This window comes from Primulina huaijiensis, chromosome 11, assembly GCF_012295235.1.
Source record: "Primulina huaijiensis isolate GDHJ02 chromosome 11, ASM1229523v2, whole genome shotgun sequence".
NCBI lineage: Eukaryota > Viridiplantae > Streptophyta > Magnoliopsida > Lamiales > Gesneriaceae > Primulina > Primulina huaijiensis.
The window spans coordinates 20,488,406-20,514,523 of NC_133316.1; the positions used below are offsets into that span (position 1 = coordinate 20,488,406).

The window sequence follows — 26,118 nt, forward strand, 5'->3', positions numbered from 1 at the left end:
TTTTTAACTTAAAACTTTAATGTCGATATCATTTGTATTATACTTTATGTTATTTTAATTTATTTATAAAAACGATTCATAAAATAAAATATGAATAACATCAATTATATATAAATTGAATTATATATTATATCATCATCTTTATTCTTATGTAAAAGAGAGTTGTTATTTATATTTCATTTTATGTTATATATATTATATATTATATTTAATATTTAAAATTTATAAACGGATGAAATGCAAATTAAAAAAAAATAGTAATAATAAGTTGACCTATATGATATAAATTACTATCAAACTTATTTTTAAATTAAATTTTATCTTAAGATCCGAGGAACCATTCGTCGGATTTAAATAAAAATTATTCCTCAGAATGTTGTACTTTTTAAATTTTTGTAATTTTGTTATAATTTAGTAATTTTTTTAATTTTTAAATTATTTTATTTAAAAACCTTGTTTGCTGATGTGAAAACGGTAATAGTTTGTTGAAAGTTTTTTTAAGGAAAATAGATATATGATATGTGATTAACTAATACATGATTACTTTTATTCAAATTAGTGTAATAATTCTATTTATTTAATGAATTAATAAAATGTTAATTGAATGAATATTTATTTATTTAATTACTAATTACTTTATTGCTAAACTATCACTTATTCCATACATCAATTAATTAATTAATTAATTAAATTTCCATGATTTAAACATCATTTTTTTTTTTGCATTCCGGAAAAAACTATAAATAAAAATGCAATTACTGCGATTCTGTCTTTTTCGCAATTTCTAATCTCTGTACTTCTTAATCACTCACTGTTCTCAAACACAGATTTTCTTCGTCTTTCTTCCTTCTTATTTTTTATTTTGCTCTGTGGATGTGCGGTCATGGTTACCGCTTTATATCGAAAACCCTAATTTGACGTTCTACATTCCAGGTAATTTTAGTTTTATTGGTAACGAAACGCAATCTTTCGTTTATTACTTAGCCGCCGTTTAGATTATTTCTTCTTTTCTCCCCTTTTTGCGTGCGTGAAAATATAGGTTTTGATGACTTTGATTGATCGGTGGATCTGTGTAGGGTAACAAATTTACTGAGATTTTTGGGAAAGTGACGATTTTTTCCCCGAAGATTAGGATTTATGACCCATAATCCATCAAAGGCTGACAGGAGTGAGTCTACGCAGCATAAGAAACCAGATCGATCTGCAAGCTTCAATCAGCAGCGCCAATTCTCCGGGAGTGTCTCCAGTAAGGGTGGTGGCGGCGCCTCCTCCGCCCCCTTAAATAATTCTAATCGTGGGTATGCTTTTCGTATTATTAAACGCCAGATTAGGGTTTTTCTTCGCTCATTTAGGACTTGTTTTTTGTTCATGCATGTGGTTATGCGTGAATCGATCGCTTGATTATGGATGTTGGAGCCACTTAAAGTTCGTATGTGTTATGTGTATTCTATGATGACTAGTGAATTGCCTTCGTGTGTTGTTTTGTGAGATGCAGTGTCAAGAAATATAATGGCAATGCACCAGGAGTACAGTCAAGGCCTAGAAGCCCGAATGTGAATTCAGGTTTCAGTAATTCGTATACATCGCATGCAGTGCAGAATGACGCTCACAAGCAGCAGCCAGCCAACAGTGAGTTGTTTGCTTTTTTCCATTTGTATTTGGTTAACCTTCTATTTGGGAGGATGCTTTGGATTAGTTCTCGTGGAACCTTATTTATGTGCCCGCATAAGCTTAAATTTTGATGTTGAATACAAAATTTTCCAAAACATTCAACTAAAACTTTAGGCCATATGCATAGTAATTGAGGGCACAATTGACCCACCAGGTGCCAAGGGGTCTATGACAGCCCAAAGCACACGCCTGTCAAAGGCAAGGCACCACAAGGTGGAAAATTGATGTTTGTATATACTTGTATCAAACTCTTCTCGATTAAATTCCACGTAGTCAAATGATAAAAAAATCTCATAAACCATGAATTATATGTTCCAAATTCAGATAGCCACCTAATTGTTATTACAAACGATAAACTATGATTTTCAGACGTAAGCCATAGATATTTGCCCTTGAAGTCATATATCAGCCCATAAAACCTAAATAACTAGCGAAAATGGTTATAAAACAATAAACTAATAAATTTAGTCAATAGAACAATTGTAATTACCATGAAAGTAAATGAAAGAAAAGAGTAAGCATCGCCCTAAAATACCAAAGAAAGTGCTAATAGAACTTTCTGGAGCTTGCTGTTACTGGAAAGCTGCAGGTTACGTTGTTGTTGGAAGTTGATTTAGGGTGATCAGATTCCTTCGAAATAAATTACATTACAGGACTCAAAGGATGTTCTTTTCACGCACAAATATGTATAGTGGGATTCCTAAAATACATAATTACGTCATAGGACGAGGACGACGTGTTTTTTTGTGCGTGAAAAGATTGGGTTTTTTTCACTCCAGGATGGGTTGTGTTTAAAGATGTAAACCATAGAGATTTGCCCAAATACAATAGCCCTAATTTTTGTGTGAAAATTATTGGACACAAATGGTTGCACCTGGTGTCGTGCTTTGTCGCCCAGCTGGAGTCCGCACTTTGTCATATAGGCTTGATTCTTTTCGATGTTAGTGCAGCTGGGGTATCTCCGGTACACTAACTTGCACCTGGAGAGCCTAGATCCCCAGGCGTGCCTGAAACAACAATGGTTATATGGCACATTTTTTGTAGCTATCTTTTGCAAACTCAAGTGTGATTTATGTTTTGCCTGTCTGTGCTCTAGATATTTTAGGAATATAAAAGACACTGGAGAGGAGAAGAAAACATTTTTGATATAGTTTTTTAACATATTTCGAAGATTGATGTGATTGGTAAGGATTGATGGATTCTGATGGTTATTTGAAAAAAGTATAGGGAATAGAAGTGGCGTAATTGTTGTGGAAAAACAAAAACCTGCCCAAACACAAATTTCAATTAAAAGAGAAGGATTGATATTAACCTGCTACCAACAGAATCTGATCTTGCTTGATATTATGTTCGGATTTTTGTTGTCTGATTGCACATATTTTTATGACTTAATTTAGGAGTGTCTGATGCGCCAGTTGCTTGTTCAGCTTCCAATGTTGATTCGATGGATGCTACACCTCAAAAAATCAACCAAGTTGTTCCAAGGCCTCCAGCTTCTGATATTTATGTTGCATCTCCGTCGTCCAATCCTTTTACTGCTGGTTCTGAACCCAAGGCCCCTACTATACCTGCTAAACGTATGGCAAATGATTTTAAATAGTTTAAGCTGTTGATTTGTTTTCTAACATTTATTTACTGGTATACCATTGTGATAAAGATAGTGATTTCTAGACAATAGCATGATTGACAGTTTTTACCTTTTTTCTACTTTCCAGCACCAGGAGATGCATCAAGGTCATTTCCCTTGCAGTTTGGATCCATAAGTCCTGGTTTAATGAATGGTGCGCAGGTAATGAAGTGCAAAGAATGAGTTAATGTCTCTCTCAGCCCATTTTCTCTTGTTAATAATTTTATCTCCTGAAACACAAGGTTATTATCTGATTTGTTTGTAGATACCTGCTCGAACAAGCTCTGCACCACCAAATTTGGATGAACAAAAAAAGGATCAGGTTTTTTGTTTCTATTATCCAATTGTTTACCTCGTATGAAAATTATTTTTCCCTGGTCATAGATGAGAGACAGATGCTTTCCTTTTCTCCATACAAATTTTCGAACTTTGATAAACAGATATAGCGTATGATTGTTTTGGATGCTCTATAATATTAGGCTGGTTTTTAATTTTTTACAGCCTGCTTGGGTTGCATGGACAAAATGGAATGTAAATAATTAGTCACGTGAGATAGATAATAAAATTTTATGATCCTTTTCTTGGAGGGGAAATTTATCTTTTTATTAATGTAAACTTCAGCAGAGAAGTTAAATTAATTAATTTTCTCTCACCAGCATTTTGAAATACTGAGAGAAAAAATGGGCCTTGCCTTAGAATCAACTTTGAGGATTCTGGTGATTGGTGGTTTTCCAGTTGTAGCAGCAATTCATGATATCTTTTTTATTTCAAATTTACAAGATTTTGAGCTACCTACCAGCAACTTCTCTTTGTTTGTTAGTGTGCCTGTTGTCTTGATCTTGCTTCGCAAAATTTGGCGATAACAGCAGTTATTCTCTTAAGTTCAATTGTTCACCAGATGATTTGATGATTCTTTTTCTGACAGGTCCGGCATCAATCTTTAAGGACTGCTGCTCCTGCAAAACCACTTTCATCCATTCCCAAACAGCTTTCGACAAAGAAGGATGCTGTGACTTTTGACCAATCTAATGCTGGTGAATCTCAGCCAGTGTCATTGTCTAGGAGGGATACTCAAGTTTCCGCTGCACCACCTATGGCTCAAACTCAGAAGCCTTCTGTACTCTCTGTCCCTGGTGTGCCCATGCAGCTACCGTTTCACCAGTCACAAGTCACTGTTCAGTTTGGCGGTCCCAATCCACAAATTCAATCTCAGTCTATGTCAGGATCATTGCAATTGCCAATGCCGATGCCGATGCCGATGCCATTGCCCTTGCCGATGGGTAACCCACCAGTGCAGCAACCCGTGTTTGTTTCAGGTCTTCCACCGCATCCAATGCAGTCTCAAGGAATGATGCATCAGGGACAGGCCTTGAACTTTCCATCACAAATGGGTCCTCAGTTACCTTCTCAGTTGGGAAACTTAGGAATGAATATGGTCCCGCAGTTTCCTCAGCAGCAGGCTGTCTTATATGGCGGTTCTCGTAAAACCGTGAAGATCACTCATCCAGAAACTCATGAAGAGTTAAGGCTTGATGGCTCACCTGGTCTAAGGTCACATTCTAATGTGCAACCTCAATCACAGCATATTCCATCTTTTCCTCCCAATCACCTGATGAGTTTTTACAATGCCACTTCTTTTTATGTTCCTGCTGCTAGCTCTGTTCCTCCTAATAGTACTCAGCTTCCGCCCACTTCTCAGCCACTGAATTTTTATAACCAGGTTATTGCTTTTCGTGTGACTATTTTTCATGTATTGTCGCATTACCCTTGAAAAAACCATTCCTCAAATGTGTACACAGTCAATTGGATGGAGTCACTTTTTAAACATGTCACGACCTTTTTACATCATTTTCTGCAGGTGACGATAAAACCAGCCATTGACCCTCATGGGGAGAAAGAGGTATTAAAACCTACAAGTTCTATATCTGTTGGAAAGGCGCAATCTTTGAAGCCTTCAAAGTTACACATGGATGATTTGGCCCAGCCACAAAAGGGAATTGGGCCTTCATCTTCTGGTGTTTTGCCAGAGTCAAAACCTGGACCAGGAACATCATTGACATCTGAGTTGCCATCAAGTTCTGTTGATGTAGAGGTTAATGTACTTGCCACTTCAGCTGTTACATTTGCATCTGGTGATGGTTTTGCATCAAAGTCAACCACGTTGACTGAGGAAGCAAGTAATGGAGTGGTTGCGCCTGATCCCATCGAAAACAAGCATAAAAAATCAGACAACATTGGCCAGCAGGATCAGGTATTTTATTTGTTGTTTGCAGTCCAGTTGTATGTAGCAGTGAACTTTGAGCAAGTTTACTGTGGCTTTTTGGCATAATTATAAGGGAATTTACTTATTCTAACCCATCTTAGAAGGCTATTTTTAAGTATTATGTAATATTACCTTTTGTTATCTAAGAATCCCACCCTAATTATCATTTTCCTCATCTTAATTATATATCAAAACTCAAGGAAGATTAATTTTTCAAAATAATTTAAATAAATTTATTTTAGATTGTATTTTTTTTATGAAACGAAATTATATTAAAATAGGAAAACAGCGTATAGGGAGATGAATAAGATATCTTTAAAATCACAATTCATGAAAGACTATATTGTCGTCAATAACATAAAAATTTCCAGTCCTTGATCTGAGATAGAGAAATTATTAAACTCTGCAAGCTTTCTTGTCCAACTAGCAACACCAAATCTGATCTTTTCCCAAATCACTTTGGTATATTGTTGGTAATTCTTTTGTTCAGCTCCAACCAAATTGAACAAAATAAGCAATGAACTACCACATTCCAAAAGGTCTAGCATTTCCATCCGTTAGGTAATCCCTGGGGTCCAAAAGAAACATATCGTGCGCCACTCTTGAAAATATCCACTCCATACCAATTCCTGCAATACTCTGTTCCAAATTCTTTCTTAAGATAAGAAGGCTTCCACCTTATAATTTTTACCCATGTCACTTTAAGAAAGTTAGCGGAATCTGACAACCTATAAACCACTTTTTCAGATTTGTTGAGAGATCAAATACATTATAGTTTTATTTCGCTTATTGGCTTACTAATATTTATTTTTAAATGTTTGAACTTTAGATTTGATATTTAATTTAATTGTATCAGTGTTATCTATTAATAATTATTATAATAATTAGAATTAACAATATTATTTTTATTGTTTATATTTATTTTCATTGAAATGATTCCGCACTACTATCCCATTTTGCAAAAACCTTTTTTAAATTTATTTTTTCAAAAAAAAACTCCAACTTATCTTTTATTTGACTGTCACTTTTGATGGAAAAATCCCACCATTTTTACATGTTCTTTTTATAGATAAACTTTAAAATTTTAATCATGAACTTTTGCCTTTGCCATTATTCTTGTATGTTCATGTAAAAAGAGTTCAAAAAAAAGTTTTGAAAAATGGGTTTAAGGATGTATTGGAACTTAAGATAATTATAGGCTGTATTAAAAAGTTAACTTAATTGAAGGCCAAAATTCATTTTAGTAATTTATAGAAGGCATTTTTTCAGATAATTCCTCTAATTATAAACTCACGTTTGAGGTCAGCTGGCAATCGTTAATTGTTTACATTTATTTTTATTAACTTTTTGTTATCAAATTTAATGTTATTATTTTTATTATTTACTATTTATTGAAAATGATTCCGCACTACTATCCCATTTTGCAGAATAGGAACTGTTTTTACTTTATTTTTTCTATATAAAAAAACTCCAACTTATTTTTAATGGAAAATTCGCTTTTCCATTTTTACATGTTTTTTTTATATATAAACTTTCAGATTTTAATCATGAACTTGTGGCTTTGCACTTAATAATATACTTATATGTTTATGTAAAAACGGTTCAAAGGGAAGTTTAAAAAATTGGTTTAGAGGTTATATTGGAACTTAACATAATTATAGGCTATATTAAAAGGTTAACTTAATTGAATGCCAAAATTCGTTTTAGTAGTTTATAGAAATCCCTCTAATTATAAACTCACACTTTCAGGTCAGCTGGCAATCAACCTCTCATTTAAATTATCCTCTTCAACTTCCAGAAACTGAAGCTGTAGAAGCTAAATCTGCTTCATCGAGAACTAATATTGTGTCCGAACCTGTGCAAGAATTGTTTTCAACAACTGTAGGTGCGTCTTCTGAGGCTTCCAAAGTTTCAAGTGATGGTGCTGCAGAAAGGAACACCAGCGACACACTTAAGAGTTTAGACAACTCGTACATAAAAAGCGGACTGTTAAAATCTGACTCAGTTGGTGGAAAGGAAGATGCAGAAGACATAATGTTGAACACCAATCAGAATAGTTTGGATACATTAACGAAACCTCTTTCTTTAGAATTATCAGAGATTTGTGAAGTAGAGGAGAGCTCATTGCAGGAGGTTGCATCTACTGCAGATGGTTTAATGGAACGGGCAAAGCAAAAGACAAAAGAACCTTCAGGTTGTGGCTATGATTATACCAAAGTGGATGATCATGTATTTGAGTCTACTCACACAGCATATTGTGAAGGTGTTGAGAATTCTGCATCAGTGAACGGTTTATCTGCTCAAGATATAAATATTATAATTTCAGACACGCCATTAAGCATACCTGAGAACATTAGCACAATGCCTGCTGCGGTAGATAAGGAGTCTTCCCCCATTTTAGTTGCATCTCTTGAAGGTCCTTTGACATATGAAAATGAAGATAATAACCTCAATAGTTGTGGCATAATTTCTCCTTCTCCAGTTATCACCAAAGAGAACATCTTTTCAGATACAAGTGTGCAAAAAAGTGTTGTACTCAGAGGAAAGAAGAAAAAAAAAGAGTTGTATAAAAAAGCAGAAGCTGCCGGTACGAGTTCGGATATGTATATGGCATACAAGGGTCCCGAGGAAAAGAAAGAAAATGCTACGCTTGCAGAGGATTTAAAAAACATTTCAAGCTCTAGCATCAAACAGACATCTGTTGATGTACCTAACCAAAATGCCTCGTTAACTGAGAAACCAGCTCAAAGTAGAGTTGAGCCAGATGATTGGGAAAATGCCGCTGAAATCCCTACTCCACAGCCAGAATCTTCAAATAATGAAATTCAGAGTCATGATAAAGATGACGATGGCTTGATGATAAAACAGTATTCTCGAGATTTCCTCTTCAAATTTGCAGAGCAATGTACTGATCTCCCAGAAGCATTTGAAATTACCTCTGATGTTGCTGACGCATTTATGGTATCTAGTTCCCATTTTTCACGCAATCCACATCCTAGTCCTGGACGAAACATTGATAGACCAACTGGAGGCTCGAGGTTGGATCGACGTGGAAGTGACTTGGGAAACGAGGACAAATTGAGTAAATTTCCTGTACACCTCGTGTCAGGTAGAGGAGACACGCGAGTAGACGTTGGTTATGTGGGTAATGTTACCGGGTTTCGAAATAGTCATGGAGGCAATTATGGTGTTCCAAGGAATCCACGGGGTCAGACATCCGTCCACTATTCTCTGGGCATTCTCTCTGGGCCAATCCAGTCCCCTGATCTCCATGGAGGCCTGCAAAGAAATAACTCCGATTCTGACAGGTGGCAACGTGGAGCTGGTTTCCAGAAGGGTTTGATTCCTTATCCTCAGACCCCCCTACAAGTCATGCACAAAGCTGAGAAAAAGTATGAGATTGGTAAGATCACTGACGAGGAAGAAGCAAAACAGAGGCAGTTGAAGTCTATCTTGAACAAGCTTACCCCACAAAACTTCGAGAAGCTGTTCGAGCAAGTGAAAGAAGTGAACATTGACAATTTTGTTACTTTGTCAGGGGTGATCTCCCAGATTTTTGATAAAGCTCTGATGGAGCCCACCTTTTGCGAAATGTATGCCAACTTCTGTTTTCACCTTGCAGCAGGTTTACCTAATTTGAGAGTGGACAATGAAACAATCACTTTCAAAACGCTACTCCTGAACAAATGTCAAGAAGAATTTGAGAGGGGAGAAAGAGAGGAAGAGGAAGCAAATAAAGCGGAGGAAGAAGGCGAAAATAAACGTACAGCAGAAGAGAGAGAAGAGAAGAGACTCCAAGCGAGGAGACGCATGTTGGGTAATATTAGACTAATTGGAGAGCTGTACAAGAAAAAAATGTTGACTGCGAGAATAATGCACGAGTGCATTAATAAGTTGTTGGGTCAGTATCAAACTCCCGATGAAGAAAATATTGAAGCGTTGTGCAAATTGATGAGCACGATCGGTGAGATGATAGATCATCCTAAAGCAAAGGAACACATGGATGCCTATTTTGACATTATGGCTAATCTGTCGAATAATATGGAGCTGTCATCTAGGGTAAGGTTCATGCTTAAAGATGTTATTGATCTTAGAAAGAATAGGTGGCAGCAGAGGAGGAAAGTTGAAGGTCCAAAAAAAATTGACGAGGTACACAGAGATGCTGCTCAAGAGAGGCAAGCACAAGCTAGTAGGTTAGGTCGTGCTCCGAGTATGGGTAGCTCTGTCAGACGGGGTCCACCTGTCGATTTTGCTCCTCGAACTCCTATTATGTTGCCTTCTCCAAATTCCCAGTTGAGCGGCTTTCGTGCTGTCCCACCTCAGACACGTGGTTATGATTCTCAGGATGTTAGGACCGAAGAGAGACATTCCCTTGAGAGTAGGATAATGTCTGTTCCTCTGTCTCAAAGACCTCTTGGGGATGAGCCTATAACTCTTGGGCCTCAAGGTGGTCTCGCAAGGGGAATGGCTTTCAGGGGGCAGCCATCAGCACCTAGTATTCCTCTGCCTGAGATGCCGAATCCTGGAGATTCAAGGAGGACGGGACCTGGTCTGAATGGATTCAGTTCAATGCCAGATCGTTATGGCCAAAGAGGGGATTTCACACCAAGATATATGCCAGACATTTTTGCTGCTCCGCCCAATTATGACCAGTCGCTTCCACCAGATGAAAAAGTTGCCCATGGCAATAGAGAAATTAGAAATGCAGATCACGGGTTTGATAGATCTCTTCCTGCTCCTCTACCTACTTGTGGTGCACCCCCATTAAGTACGCAAGATGTGTCTTCAGAAATAGTGTGGCCAGAAGAGCGCCTGCGGGACAAGTCCATGGCTACAATTAAGGAGTTCTACAGGTATGACATGTCTCCATTATTTTTTTTTATGTCCGCTGGTGTGCCATTGAGCAGTACGTCCTATGTAATGTAACTAGGAAAATGTCATTAGTTCAAGTTACATGATAAATCTAAAAACCCTAAGAAAGAGGAGTTTGGTCATTTACCTGAAAACCAATGTTGTTTTCCTGGTGTGACTGATCGCCTTCGAGGGTATCCAATATTTCCATGTTCCTTGAAAGGTCAAATATTCTTGCTTCTCTGCTCTTTGATTCCAGGGTGTATACCATTAAAAAAAGAAGAGGAAAACAGTATTGAATAGGTTGCCTATCTTTGTTATTGGAGGGTTGATTTTCCCCTTGAGAAACTAGGTACATGAGAAGGTATAAACTGAGTACGATGAAAAGGTTTATGTTTAATTTTTATAAATATCATACTTATTATTGAAGTTAATTTTATTAAAATATTGGATAACAATGATTAATTTATTGTTTTTTTCCTCTTTTTCATTAACTTGATTTCTATAAAATATGTTACTGATGAGACTCAACACTTTTGTATTGAATCTTATCTTTCTTTTTTTAGATAAGGCTTTTTTTTTATTTGTAGTAAAATTAATAATTTTTTAATTATCATCTTTCTTATAGAATGTGTCTAAATAATAGTAAATTCACTAGTTCCGTCCCTCATTGGTTGTTTGAACTTTGAAATATTGTTCTGAGGATGTTCATTTCTATTGACTTTAATTTTGTTGAATTATAGCAGACATCGTGCATTATGTGCTGATATAAGTAAACTTGAAAATCTGTTTTCATTTTCTCCAGTGCGAGAGACGAAAATGAAGTTGCTTTATGCATCAAGGATTTGAACACCCCCAGCTTTTATCCATCTATGATATCTATTTGGGTAACTGATTCTTTTGAGAAAAAAGACGTGGAAAGAGATCTCTTGACGAAGCTGCTTATTAGCCTCGTAAAACGTCAAGATGGCATGATAAACAAGGATCAGCTCATCAAAGGGTATGCTACATCTAGTTTACTTTGAATAAAACAACGCAATAGTATGTTACATTGTCTGAATATTTATTCACACTCGACAGGTTTGAATATGTTCTCTCCGTCCTGGAGGATACTGTAAATGATGCCCCTAGAGCAGCAGAGTTTCTAAGTCGTATTCTTGCACAAGTTATATTGGAAAACACTGTTGGTCTTTCTGCAATTGGGCGTTTGATATATGAAGGTGGAGAAGAGCAAGGGCGTCTTGTAGAAATTGGGCTTGCAGCCGAAGTTGTTGGAGGTATCTTGGAGATTATCAAATCAGTAAAAGGTGATTCAGTATTGAGCGAGATGCTTTCGAGCTCTAATCTGCAGCTTGAAAACTTCAGACCTCCGGGCTCAAAAAAATCTTGGAGATTAGATAAGTTCCTTTAGAGGCTTGATGTGCTCATATACAACCTGTAGAGATTCATTCCGTTCCCTCTTTATATTGTATAAATTGAAGGGGGATTTTTTGCTGGGCTAATCTTTACGTTCTTATGCTATAATTTTGTCAAGAATTTTATTATTATAATTTTATCACAAGGATCCGTAGAGCATCCAATAATACGCAGCATCGATTATTTTATGTCCTTAAACGGGAACCAAACTGTTATTATACTTGTATATAACATATGTGGTCCGCATTTTTAGTTGATTGTTAGAATTACTTTAGATTTCTTCGTTGTTTGAGTTGTACTCTCTTGCAAAAACACAAGGGATTAAATAAACTTCACCTAAAATCATCTTTCATGGTACGTCTACGTATCAATGTCACTAACAAATTGGCCGATGGATTCAATTTGAACTCAATTAATGCTTGTAGTTCGATTTCTTTTTAACTTGTAAGCTCATCCCAAAACACATCTACCAATTTTTTGTAGAGACGTTGCATTTTATTGCAATTAGGCTGTCACCATTTTAAATAGACGTAAAATTACTTGAAATGCCATCCAGTTTTAGGAGGAGGTGAATTTTTGTCAGAGCATGAAATTAGGAATGTAAATGAGCCGAGCCGAGCCGAGCCGAGCAATATCAGGCTCGGGCTCGGCTCGTTAAACTATTTTCTCGGCTCGGGCTCGGCTCGGGCTCGTTACGAGCCTGTGGTTTGAAGCTCGGGCTCGGCTCGTTCGGAAGTTATGAAGCTCGGGCTCGGCTCGAGCTCGGCTCGTTAATGGCTCGTTTATCTTGTTTAATGAGCCTGGCTCGGGTTCGGCTCTTTAAGCGAGCTCGTTTCTGCTTCGAATCCAACTCCAAACCACAAAGTTATGCAGAAGCGGCATTCAATGAAAGAATCTTCAAATGTACGTTCATCTCCAATTCAATACTACCCTTATTACAATACAGCAAAAGACCTTATTTGAAGAAGAGTTCCAGCAGATCATATGTCAATGGTGTTAGAATTAGTCCCGTTTTGAATATTCCTCCTACTTATATTGCTAAAGGTACAGTAATAAGTTTCTTTGGGATCGGTTCTTTTTTCTAATGATCAAATAAGAAAAAAACAACTTAATTAAATCCAACAACCTAATAGGAATTCAACATGATAAAACATAAAAGAATTACTAGAGCATGAATGAGCTTGCTGTTCTTGCCTCGCTCCCTCGTGAACCCAACTTCAACAACCTAATAGGAATTCAACAAGATAAAACATAAAAGATATTTAAATTGAAACAAACAAACAAACTTCACCAATTCAATGATAAACATTCGATGGTAATGACCTTAATTCAAATGAATCTCCTTAAGCCCCGAATTTTCCTTTTACATACAAGCACAAAAATTCAAAATGTATCTCCGAAAGCCCATCTTGTACCAAAAGATTCAAGATATGCGCATAACATCTCACATGAAACAATTTTCCACCGAGAGGAAGATTGTTTTTATAAGAGAGATTCTCTTTCAACATCCGAATAGCTACATCATTGTATGTAGCATTATCAACTGTGATTGTCCACACCTTGTTTTCAATTCCCCATTCAACCAAACACTTATTCAACACATCACAAACAACTATACCTGTATGAGGTGGGGGGACATCACAAAAATTCAAATTCCGCTTTTGCCAATTCCAACTGGAGTCCACATAATGACAAGTGACAACCATATATGAAATTTTCTGATCAAACCTCCATAAATCCGTAGTCACACTGACCTTATTTATGTCTTTTAATTCTGCCACTAATTTTTTCTTCTCTATTTCATAAGAAGTAATACAATCTTTCTTGGCAGTGGCACGACTGATTTTTTGATAATGTGGACTAGAATTCTTCATCAGTAAGTTGAACAATTCATACTCTGCAAAGACGAATGGCAATTCATGAACAATAATCATGTGAGAGACAATCTCCCTGATCTTCGCTTGATCGTATCTGAAATTCTGCACTGCATTAACAGATTCTGACTCCGACATGGTTGTGCTTATACTTATATTTTTTTGTCCTTTCTCGTTCATCCGCTTCCTTATACAACTTCTGCTATGCCTAAGTAAATGTGATGTAGGACCAGACTTAGTATATGTCATTCGATGTTTGCAATGAATACATTCAGCCTTTATCAACCCATCTGAAAGAATAATCTCTTTAAAATCAATCTATACAGGAGATGTGCGTTTCCTTTTCTTCGGGGCATATAGATTATCACCTTCATCTTGAATATTATCAAGTTCAACCATAGCCTTGCTTTGAGAAGTTTCATTGGTATCATTTGCACTTGGTTGAACTCCTCCCACAACAGGACTTGTGCATGATTCTTGAGCAGATGATGTGTTTGGAGTCGACATGTTTGGAGCTGATGAACAACAATAAATACATTAATTAGTACCAACAGATTACAGTACTCATAATATTGCATTCAACCAATCCACCCAGCTCGTACAGAAAACACTCTTTAATACGGTGAAATAAACTAGTTACTGTTACCCTCATTGCAGTAATCAAGAATACAGAAACATACCGTATCTACAAAAACAGACGTTAAGGGAAACAAGAAAATCTCATTCAGCCAGAGTTTTAAACAGAAACTGGACTCTATATGACAATATCAGTTTCTTAAGTAGACTAAATTCATTGCCTTAGCAGCAATATTCAAACACACCTGAGAGGCTGAAACTTTTGAACTTTTGTCTCTAATTATTTTGCCCACTGTATTTGGAGATGAAACCAAACCAGAATCAGAGCTAGGGTTCGTGACCTATACGATCTCCAAACTCTCGATTCACGCCTCAATCAAAGTCGACCCAGACGGTACAAGGATTTTCAGCCCTCGGCGCCGGCGGAAGAACGGAGAATCGTCGGAAATCGTACGCGGTTTAGAGGTGGACGAGAAAGGGGTTTCGCTACCTATACACGCTCAAATCTACCGATTTCTGCTTCGATAATGGTCGACCGGACCTGGGCTACGACCGGAGACCCTCGGCGACGGCGGGCGGAGGTCGGGAGGCGCGGATTCGGGGGGAATAGGTGAGGTTACGGGAATAGCCGAATAGGGTTTGGGATTTGGAATAGATGAGGATGAGGTTACGGGAATATGCCATTATTGCCATAACATTCACATTTTTAATATAATTTTTAATTTATTATTATTTATCATACATAATTATTTTAATATTATAACTCATTAATTATCTCAAATTCGAGCTCACGATCTACCTAAACGAGCCGAGCTCGAGCCCGAGCTCGTGAACCACTTAAACGAGCCGAGCTCGAGCTCGAGCTCACGAGCCAGCTAAACGAGCCGAGCTCAATTTTGAGCTCACGAACCTATTATCGAACATGTTCACGAGCTAACGAGCCGAACATCATTAATCTCAAGCTCGGCTCAACAAAATTGTCGAGCCCAAAATAAGGCTCGGGCTCGGCTCGATAAGCTTAACGAATGAGCCCGAACGAGCTTTTTAACGAGCCGAGATCCGAAAAGCTCGCGAACAGTTCGGTTCATTTACATCCCTACCTGAAATACAGCTCGACAAACATTTCCTCGATAGAAAATGAAAAATAAGAGCAATTTTTCTGGAGTCCTCTTACTGCCGGAAATTAAAGTAATTAAAAATCTTTAAATTTACTGGAGAATAACGGGAAATCCATAGATATATGCTATCCAATAAAAATAAATCTGCTGCAGTCAATTTTCGTAAAACAGAGGTAAACGATTCCAGTAACTGCAGTCTGCATATATGCAGGTGAGGAGCCAACATTTTTCCGGATTCGGGAACAGTACAAAGCAACATGTGCCAAATTTAGTCGGAAGAAGAATTACACTTCTGAAACTGTAAAGTTGATTATACAAATTGACAAGGATATGAAACCTGTATTTGGCTCCTGCAAACAAATAGTGAAAATCAAATAAATAATACTTCTCTTAGTAATAACAACAAAGAAATATAAAAAGAATGAGCAGGGGTAATTTTTAGAGAGATGTTCTTTCCCCTCTCACTAGGGAAAATGGCGCGCTGCTCAAGATAGTTCTTCTCGTTTGTTTTCGCGTTTTCTCTTTGGTTCTCTTTCTGTTTTCGCGGGTTCTGTCGCGACTGAGATTTGCTGTCTACTACTGTCTTCTGTGTTGATTCTCATTAATTTGTGTGGGGGCCAACTCTCTTTCAGATCAGTGTTGAGGTCTCTTGATTCATGTTGCCCAGGTGTTTGAACTTTTGTCTGAATGAATAATTCAGAAACTAAGACTATGGCTAGGCCCATTCACCAACTCTCGGGTGATTCTCCTGGATTGACTACTGATACGAGTTTGGAAAATCAGAATAAGCGTGGACATATTGATGATAATGAAGATATGAACAAGACTTTGAATGAGATGTATACGGATATTCGAAACTCCAAATCATCCATTCCCACTGATGGGAAGACTGCTGCTACTAGAGTTGACTATAAGTTACCTGGATTGCACTCTAAAGGTAATCGAGTGTCATATGCTAGTTTTTTCAAGAGAAATCGTATGGCCAATGCTAATTACAAACTTGAGTTCATGGATACGGGCACTGATCAACTCGAGTTTGGTCTGGATGATATAGATTCCATTGAACAGACGTATGGTATTTGTCTTTTGGGGTATATCATCAGTGGTAAACCCCCGACTGCAGCATTATTTGATTTGGTTAAGCGCTGGGGATTGGATATTCGCTTACAAACTCATGAAAGTGGCTGGATTATCTTCACCTTCCCTTCTACGGAGGTGAGAGATAGAATATTGAATGGAGGTCCTTACTTAGTATTCGGCTTTCATCTATTTCTGAAAGAAATGCCTCGGTGTTTCAGATTTAGAGAGGAAGATATGAACACAATTCCTTCTTGGGTCCAAATCCATGGGCTGCCTCCGGATTGTTGGAACTTCAATATTCTGAGCAAGCTTGCATCGAGGGTGGGAAATACAATCCACATGGATATGCTTACCCATGATTGAAAACGTGTTAAATATGCGAGAGTGCTAGTTGAAGTTGATACCACAAAATAGAAAATGACTGATATTAGTGTTGTACTGCCTATTGGGAAGGTAGAGGTGAAGTTTATTTATGAACAGGACATTAAAATCTGTGTTAATTGCAAGAAGTCAGGGCATGTGTTTAAGGAATGTACTGCTACAATTAATTTTGATGGAACTGCCGAGGAGGTAATTACTAATAATCCTAATACCATCGCGTAGTGTGACTTGGAATAGAAGAAGTTCTAGAGGTAGATCGAGATTTGGACAAAGAAACTCTCATGCACCAGCTCGTGGTAAATCTTCCAGCACTCCTATTGTAGAGCAGAGCGCTGAAATGCCTGTACTGGAAAGTTCTTCCAATAAAATGAACCTTCCTGATACTGTTCCTTTGGATACAAGAACCGAGCAATTACCTGAAACACATCCACGGGATGAAGGTAAGAGAACTATGGGTAATATTGAATCTAATGCAGCAGGCCCGAGCAATGAACATGCAGGGGATTCAGAAGGCTACCAGACAGTTGTTAATAAGAAAAACAATAAGAAAAAGAAGAAAGGGAAAAGTGTGGATATGAAACATCAGGGTGAGAATAGAGATATGGCCGAATTCTTCGCAGACATGGTAGAAGGAAGATCTTGTGATACTGAATTTGTGAACTTGACCAATAAGAATGAAAACAACAGATATTTTGGGAATATGGAGAAGGGGCGGCAACCCGGAATTGCCTCCAAATATCAATGTTAGTTGCTTGTTGGAACATTAGAGGCCTTCATAAGCCTCTAAAACAAAAGAGTGTACAATCTTTGATACACTCCCGTAAGGTTGATGTGGTAGAAATTCTTGAATCTAAGTTTGATGATAAAGCGCTCCAAACTATGATGCGTATTCGATTTCCAGGTATGAAAGTGGTTCATAATTTCCTTTTGAATGATAAGGGAAGAATTTTTGTGTTGTGGAACCCAAATAAGGTTAATGTGGATATTGTTGGTATGTGTGAACAATCTATACATGTCAACATTGATTGCGTGGCAACTAATATCAGATTTTGTGCCTCGTTTGTGTACGGGTTGAATAAAATAGTGCAAAGACGTCCATTGTGGAATAATTTGAGAAATTTTGGTCATTCTTGCTCGCTTCCGTGGCTAGTTCTAGGTGATTTCAATACCATTTTATCACCGGATGAAAAGAAGGGTGGTTTGGCTGTTAGGGATTATGACATTAAAGATTTTGTCGAGTGTGTTGCTTCTCTGGACTTATTAGATCTTAATTACATCGGCTGTCTCTTTACCTGGTATAGTCCGAAAGTATGTAGCAAACTGGATCGTGTTCTTGTTAATCATCGATGGCTATCTTCGAATTTACAAGGTTTAGCTGAATTTGTGGCCTCGGGTTGCATCTCGGATCATACTATTAGTATTGTTTCTTTCCTTAAATTCAGGCGGCAGCAGCAACATAAGCCGTTCAAATTTTTCAATATGTGGGCTCTCAGTGATCGGTTCCTTGACATTGTCAGGAACAATTGGAATTTCTCGGGTTATGGCACTGCGCAATATAGACTCAAAGAATTGTTTAGAAAGATGAAGAAGCCTCTAACAGCACTTAACAAGTATCATTTCAGCCATATATCAGCTCGAGCTAGTGCAGAGAAAAAGAAACTTCAATGTATGCAAGAAGAGATGCTTTCCTCAGGTTCTATACCGATTGAGTACAAAGATTGTAAGAGAAAGACTGAACTGTTGATGGAAGCTGAGAGATCATTCATTGCACAAAAAGCTAAGCTCACTTACCTTCAACAAAGTGACAGGTGCACAAAATTTTTCCATGATTTAATTAAGAGAACTAACAAGAGAAATACTATTCTTGCCATTAAGAATTCTGCAGGTGATGTTGAGTGCGATCCTAGGAAAATTGCGAACCTGTTTGTTGAGTATTATTCAAGCTTGTTAGGGAGCAAGGTTGGTCGGTAGAGTGTTGGTAGGGAGACCAGCGTGGATGGATCATGTTTGCCTTTTGACAAATGGGATTCATTGACTGCCGATGTTACTTATGATGAAATTAAGAACTCACTCTTTGATATTGATGATGATAAAGCCCCCGGAGCTGATGGGTTCGGTTCTTTCTTCTTCAAAAAATCTTGGGATATTATCCAACATCATGTTACGGCAGCTGTGAGTGAATTCTTCTCAACTGGTCGGTTATTAAAACAGTGGAATCATGCGGTCATTGCTCTCATTCCTAAGAAGGTGGATGCTTCGACAGTTACTGATTTCTGTCCCATCTCTTGTTGCACTGTGTTCTACAAAATCATCTTGAAGATACTATCGAATAGACTTGCATCTGTTGTGGGAGAATTGATCGATAATGCTCAAACCGCGTTTATTAAGGACCGATCCATTGTGGATAACATCCATCTAGCACAAGAACTCTTGAGGAAGTATGCTCGTAAAAGAGGCTCTCCCCGGTGCATTTGAAGGTAGATATTCAGAGAGCATATGACACTGTGGACTGGACTTTTCTGGAGGAGATTCTGATCCTTTACAACTTTCCTCCCAAGTTCGTTAAATGGATTATGGAATGTGTCTCAACCACTTCCTACTCCATAGCACTCAATGGACATTTCTATGGTCATTTTAAGGGACAGAGAGGATTAAGACAAGGGGATCCTCTATCTCCTTACCTTTTTACTCTCTGTATTGAAGTTCTCTCTCGATCGTTAAAATGTATGTCTAGATCTCAGAGATATGGTTTTCATCCTAAGTGCCTTAACTTTCATATTACGCATTTGGCTTATGCTGATGACCTGCTACTACTGTCTCGGGGTGATGCTGTGAGTGTTGGGATGGTTATGAATTGCTTGAATGAGTTTGGGGACATGGCTGGATTGCGAGTCAATTTACTCAAGTCGAATATATACTTGTCGTGGATGGATGAAAGAACCAAACAAGATATTCTTAACATCACTGGTTTCTCGCCTGGTACACTACCGTTTCGCTATCTCGGCATCCCTCTTGCTGCAAGGAAATTGAGATCATCAGATTATTGCAAACTTGTGGATGCCATTGCAGCTAAGATCAATTCATGGCCTAGGCACTCCCTCTCATATGCAGGTAAGATTGAGTTAATCAGATCGGTGGTCCAAGGTATTGAATGCTATTGGTTATCTATCTTGCCAATCCCCAATTGTGTAATTTCTTCCATTTATTCTCTATGCCGAAAATTTGTTTGGCATTCCAAACATCCTCCTATTGCGTGGGAAAATCTGTGTAAGCCACTAGAGGATGGGGGACTTGGACTAAAGAATTTGATGGCTTGGAACAAAGCTTTAATTGCTAAAACACTTTGGAAGATACAATTGAGAAAGGAGAGCTTGTGGATCAAATAAGTTAATCATATTTATAGCCACTTTGGAGATGTTTGGCATTGGGGATGGAACAAGGATGAATCACCTTTAATTAAGCAAATCATTTCATTACGGGATGAGCTCCTTCGTAGATCGGGTTCGGTGGCTGCTGCTTCTACTTTGCTGAATTCTTGGTTTGCTTGTAATCACGGGTTTCGTAGTGCATATGACTTCTTCGATAAATCGACTGGTAAATGGCCTTGGAAACCACTGATCAGCCGATCGTTCATCCTACCCAAACACAGATTTACGTTTTGGCTTCTGGCTCATGCTAAGCTCCTGACAAGAGATCGACTTCCATTTGTTGTTGACAAATCGTGTGTATTATGTAAAAGCGAGCCTTAATCAGTACATCACTTGTTCTTCAAATGCTCTTTCTCCTCGGCAATTTGGAAGGATATTCGAGCGTGGGTAGGCATGTCTAAAAGAATGGAATCTCCAACGGCAATTCTGAGAGCCTTTAGAACAACTTATGGTGGAAAACCGGTTCTAGCTAGGATGCGATTATCGGCTCTCGCAGCAACTATTTACACCGTTTGGAATGCTCGGAATAGGACCATGTTCGATGAAGAAGATCATATGATTGAAGACTTGGTGCGTAAAATTAAGATTATTGTTTTTCGCTGTATTTCTAGCTCTACTGACATGTTTGATACTATGGATAGATTTGTGATTCGGGTGGTTAGGGATTAATTCTTCTCGGGTATGCCCGGTGTACTTGTACTTTAACTTTTTACCACATTTTAATGAAGTCATTTTCATTAAAAAAAAAAACAAAGAAATATAATAATTTGAGAAAATAGATAATCAAAGTTGGCGGCTGGTATAGAGTCTAAAGATATCAAGAGTGGAAACAAGAAAATTGATAAGGGATGCTGACTTAGTTCGGATTTTTAGGAAAAAAATTGGTACATGGAATCTGAAACAGAAAAATAATTGTGCGGGACTTGCTCTCACTAGTGGATAGGCGCTGGTAATAGTTTAGAAGGAGATAAACTCTATTTAACAAATATGAAATGCTTTCCCAACTAGATCTCCCTCCATGTTCTTATGATGAACATTCGAAACTAAAATATGATCCTAAATTCACTACAAAAAATTCTGCATACAACAACGCACATACGACAACGGTTTTTTTTAACAACGGTTTTATGAACCGTTGTCTATTAGCGTGTTTTTTTGGACCATTGACAACGGTTTGAAGAAACCGTTGTCGATTAGCGAGGTTTTTGCATAAACAACAACGGTTTTAGAAAACGTTGCAATATTTAGCGACGGTTTTTCAAAAACCGTCGCTAAATTTAGCAACCGTTTGTAAAAACCGTCGCTATTTTTAAATTAGCGACGGCTTTGAATTACCTGTCGCTAATTTTAGCGACGGTTTTTGAAAAACCCGTCGCATGTTTAAATTTAGCGACGATTAAATAAAACCCGTCGCTAAAATTAGCGACGTTGTTTTAAAACCAGCGACGGTTTAAGTCCAAACCGTTGCCAAATAAAATAAATGCGACGGTTATAAGGGCGACGGCTTAACCAAAACCCGTCGCAAACTGTCTATAAATATCTCTATTTTCGATTCATTTTCCTCCACAACACTTCACAACACTCAAAATTTTTCTCTTTTACACCATTTTATCATTTCACACAATACTTAAAATTTTTCTCATCACTTCATAACACTTAAAATTTTTCTCTCTTACACCATTTTATCATTTCACACAACACTTAAAAATTTTCTCTTTTACACAATTTTATCACTTTCACACAACACGTTAAATTTTTCTAACCACTTCATAACACTTAAAATTTTTTTCTTTTACACGATTTTACTACTTCACAACACTTAAAATTTTTTCTTTTACACGCTTTTAGTTTTGATTATTAGTTTCTTTTAGATTTATTAAATTATTAAAAGTATTTTTTTTATTTTTCGAAACAAATTAGCGACGGAAATCTTGATTACTGACCGTCGCTAAAATTAGCGACGGACGTGATTGCTTCCCGTCGCTAATTTAAACTAGCGACGGTTGATTTAGCGACGGTTTTATTCATACCTGTCGCTATATTAAAAACCGTCGCAAATTCGATCTACCACAACGGATAAAAACCGTTGTCGTTGAACGGACTTTCAACAACACCCTCAGTTAGAACATTTTTAAAATGGCTACGACAACGGAGTCGTTTGCCGTTTTTGTAGTAGTGATTGTTGCTTCCTAACATCTTAAAGACAATCAGGAAGAAGCGTTTAGCATGCTATTTTCTTGATATATTTCTCACATGCAACAAGGAAAGGTGACAAACACGAGCATGGTGAAGTACTTGGTGTTTTCCGGGTCACCTAGTGAAAATGCATTGGTCCTACATAAATGCATAAAAGCTTGGAAGTCGTTGTTTAAATCAAGGAGGGATACCTCTGTCGATCCATATAATAGCTACATCTAGCCTAAACTCTAAAACTATGTGCTATTCACCATTGGCAATGGTGTTTCCGGCATTTCAGTTGGGGAAGACATTGCATTTGATAGATGGGATTTGTCTAATGTACTCTCAATCATTTGGATACCATGAGTCATAAAATCTAATAAAGATACTCGACACACATCGTAGATAGAGATACCTGAAATAGTTCTGTGCATATCCTCAAGATGTGAGACAAAAACTTCGAATTAAGTCTGTATCATTTGGCTCTCAAACATTGCATTTAGGTTTGCACGACCAACCATCTCCTCAAGGATCCTGTCCTCGATACCAGTAGCAGGGTGCTTATGTTTATCACCTTCATTAGACGAAGAGGTAAACACAAGCTCAGATAATCGTTCCTTCTCAGCTTGTCGGCAGTACTTTTCACCCTCAGTCGTCCCAGAAGTCATCAGATGATAGGTGTAACTATATTTCTTTTGCCCAATCCTGTACGCACGACTTACCGCTTGCTGTTAAACTGAGGGATTCCAAACAACATCCAGCAGAACCAACCTAGAAGCCCCGACTAAGCTTATACCCTCTGAGCAGCTCTTTGTCGAGGCAAGCATGACTTTTGCTTCACTCTGTGAATCACTGAATATGTTAATCATGAGTTGACGCTGTCTTTGATCTAGCTTCCCTTGCATCTGGAAAATTTGTTTTCCATCGACCCACATAAAAGTTTCTTTCAGCTGATCCTTTATAAGTTCTAGAGGTTGAATGTACTGGCTAAATATGAGCACCTTTTCATTCATTGCCAAGCTGAGACGGACAAGCTCAAAGATGAATTTTGTTGTCACACCTTCGTTAGGATTGAGCTTAGATGCCTCAACTGCACCCATGTCAATTCCAAGCCACTACTTTTCAACTGAACCACAGAACTGGAGAAGGTATGGGTGCACAGATATTAATGCAACCTTATGCTCAAATTCAAACGTGCTTTGCAACCCTTCTATCCTATCAATTAAACTCTTCTGTAATGTCGGGGGTTTTAGAAGGACAACAGAATCTCTCAATCCAGGGAAACTTTGTTGAAGAATGGTGCCTTTGTGTACATGCACAAATGGTGACATGGCAAGTTTCAACCTCTCCACAGCAGAGTTAATGGCCTTTGATATTGAAGTAGATTGAGCATTTTTCCCCTCGTGTTTTCTCCTTGACATTTTCCTTGACGTCATCATTTCGGCAGCAAAAATTTTTTCTTGTGAAAGTACATCAGCAAATGCTGGTCTCGCCAAACGCAATGTACGTGTTCATGAAGAGTTCAGCAAAGTTATTTTGGAAAGGAGTTCCAGAAAGAATGACCCGCTTTTTGGTATGGAGTTTGAGGAGAGCATTCCAAATATTACTTCTCTCATTACGAGGAGTATGCCCTTTATCCAGAACAACCAATTCAGGCTTTTCGAGATGTATTTTCCTTAAAGCTTCACATTTGCTATCTACTGTAACTCTATTATTCTTCTTTTTCTTTTTCCCTTCTTTGTATTTTTCCCAGCCAATTTCTCGTACAAACTATAGCTGATTCCCAAGATGCTTCTACCTCTATGCCATCAATAAATCTTTACCATGCGGATCAACTCCTTGTTTTGGCAGCTAGGCACTGTGAAAAGTCGGAGAGCAGTGTTGTTTTCTGAAGATATGTAAAATATGTGTAATTCTTTGATGATTAAAAAATTATGCTACAAGAGGCATAGCTTAATCTCAATAGCTTATAAAAAATAAAATAAATAAATAAATAAAACTGTCATGACACACCAATTATTTAATACATGGAAAACTTAAATTTTGGTTTGGTATATTTGTCTAATTGTGATTTTAACTTGAAGTTAATCGAATTTCAGTTTTAATATGTCATGTTTGATTTTTTTGATAATTAAAAAAAACCAATTTTTTTTGTAATTTTAACCCTTTATCCACTTCTTACTGATGTAGCTAGTATCGATATGATTGTGACATGATACTGAAATATGCTATGTCATGTCAGTTTTTTTGTGAAAAAAATAATTAAAATTGCAAAAAATTTGAAAGATAAATATTAAAATGAAATTTATCAATATAAATTATTAAAATTACAAAGAGACTAACTTATTAAATCAAAATTTAAAATTTCCAATAATATAATACCTAAACAAATACACTGATAGTTTATAAATACACCATGTTTTGCATCTACTTTAACTTTAATACTTTTTTAAAAAAATCTAAAATACGTAATATATAAAAATATATAAATAAGAATGAAAATTTTTTTAGTTTGTACTATTATGTAAATAACATATATATACGAAACAAATTCGACCATACAAGTTATAAATTCAGTAAAATATATATTTTCATCTACAAATTTATGTTGGTATTCTATTTTTTCAAAATAATGAAAATACAGGCGTTAAAATAATTTATATGAAACAATTTGTTATAACTTCAGTAAAACATATCTTTTCATCTACGAACTTATGTTGGTATTCTATTTTTTTTCAAAATATTGAAGAGTGGGTCTCACGTGAGACTGTCTCACGGATCTTAATCTGTGAGACGGGTAAACCTTACCCATATTCACAATAAAAAGTAATACTCTTAGCATAAAAAATAATACTTTTTCATGGATGATCCAAATAAGATATCCGTCTCACAAATACGACCCGTGAAACCGTCTCAAACAAGTTTTTGCCAATATTGAAATTAGAGGTCGTAAAAATAATTTATATGAAACAATTTTTGCATGCACGAAACTCTTTTTATTATAGTAGTTTTCTTGTGAGATAGTCTCACGAATGTTTATCTGTGAGATAGGTCAATCCTACCGATATTCACAATAAAAAGTAATATTTTTTCATGGATTACCCAAATAAAAGATCCGTCTCATAAAATACGACCCGTGAGACCGTCTCACACAAGTTTTTGCTTTTTTATTAACAACCTTTTTCCCAATTTATGATGGACTTCAAAGATCAAAACATGAAATTCTCGTACATAAAATTGTATTTAAACAAGTTTTTTTTTACATATGAAACGCTGCCAACGGACTCATTCGTTGGTTTGGTTTTTTAAAGGATGAGATGTTCACATATATTTGTATATATGAAAATGTACATAATATTTTTTCTGTGTTTGTTTCACAATTTTTTCACAAAAATTCTCGTAAAATCGTCTCATTAGTCAATTTTGTAAGACGAAATCCAATACGACATAACTCATAAAAATATTATTTTTACGAAACAAATATTAATTTTTTTGATAGATATAGATTGAATCAATATGTAAATTTGTTAGAAGGTGTCACTGTAAACTTACAATATGGATTTGTTGTTCTTGTCGAGAAGTTGCTGCCATGTAGCTCAGTAAACATCCACAAATAATATATACATATATATCTATATATGGCTGCTTTTTATTA

The 26,118-nt window shown here is 36.9% G+C and overlaps 1 protein-coding gene and 1 pseudogene across 3 annotated transcripts; one reads left to right on the forward strand and one right to left on the reverse strand.

Moving 5' to 3' along the window:
* Positions 1-776: 776 nt before the first annotated feature.
* LOC140987762 (eukaryotic translation initiation factor 4G-like) lies at positions 777-12,072 on the forward strand. 3 transcript variants are annotated; one of them, XM_073456414.1, is made up of 11 exons: positions 777-933; positions 1,077-1,298; positions 1,496-1,629; positions 3,069-3,248; positions 3,387-3,460; positions 3,564-3,620; positions 4,224-5,018; positions 5,157-5,549; positions 7,311-10,414; positions 11,218-11,412; positions 11,493-12,072. In XM_073456414.1, the coding sequence occupies exons 2-11, from the start codon at positions 1,138-1,140 to the stop codon at positions 11,821-11,823; spliced, it is 5,424 nt and encodes a 1,807-aa protein (XP_073312515.1). In that variant the 5' UTR covers positions 777-933; positions 1,077-1,137; the 3' UTR covers positions 11,824-12,072. The 3 variants fall into 3 exon arrangements, with proteins under 3 accessions (XP_073312515.1, XP_073312516.1, XP_073312517.1); XM_073456415.1 differs by having other exon boundaries at positions 3,099-3,248; XM_073456416.1 differs by lacking the exon at positions 3,069-3,248.
* Positions 12,073-15,419: 3,347 nt separating this feature from the next.
* Positions 15,420-26,054, reverse strand: LOC140987654 (SNF2 domain-containing protein CLASSY 3-like; annotated as a pseudogene).
* Between the last annotated feature and the right edge of the window lie 64 nt (positions 26,055-26,118).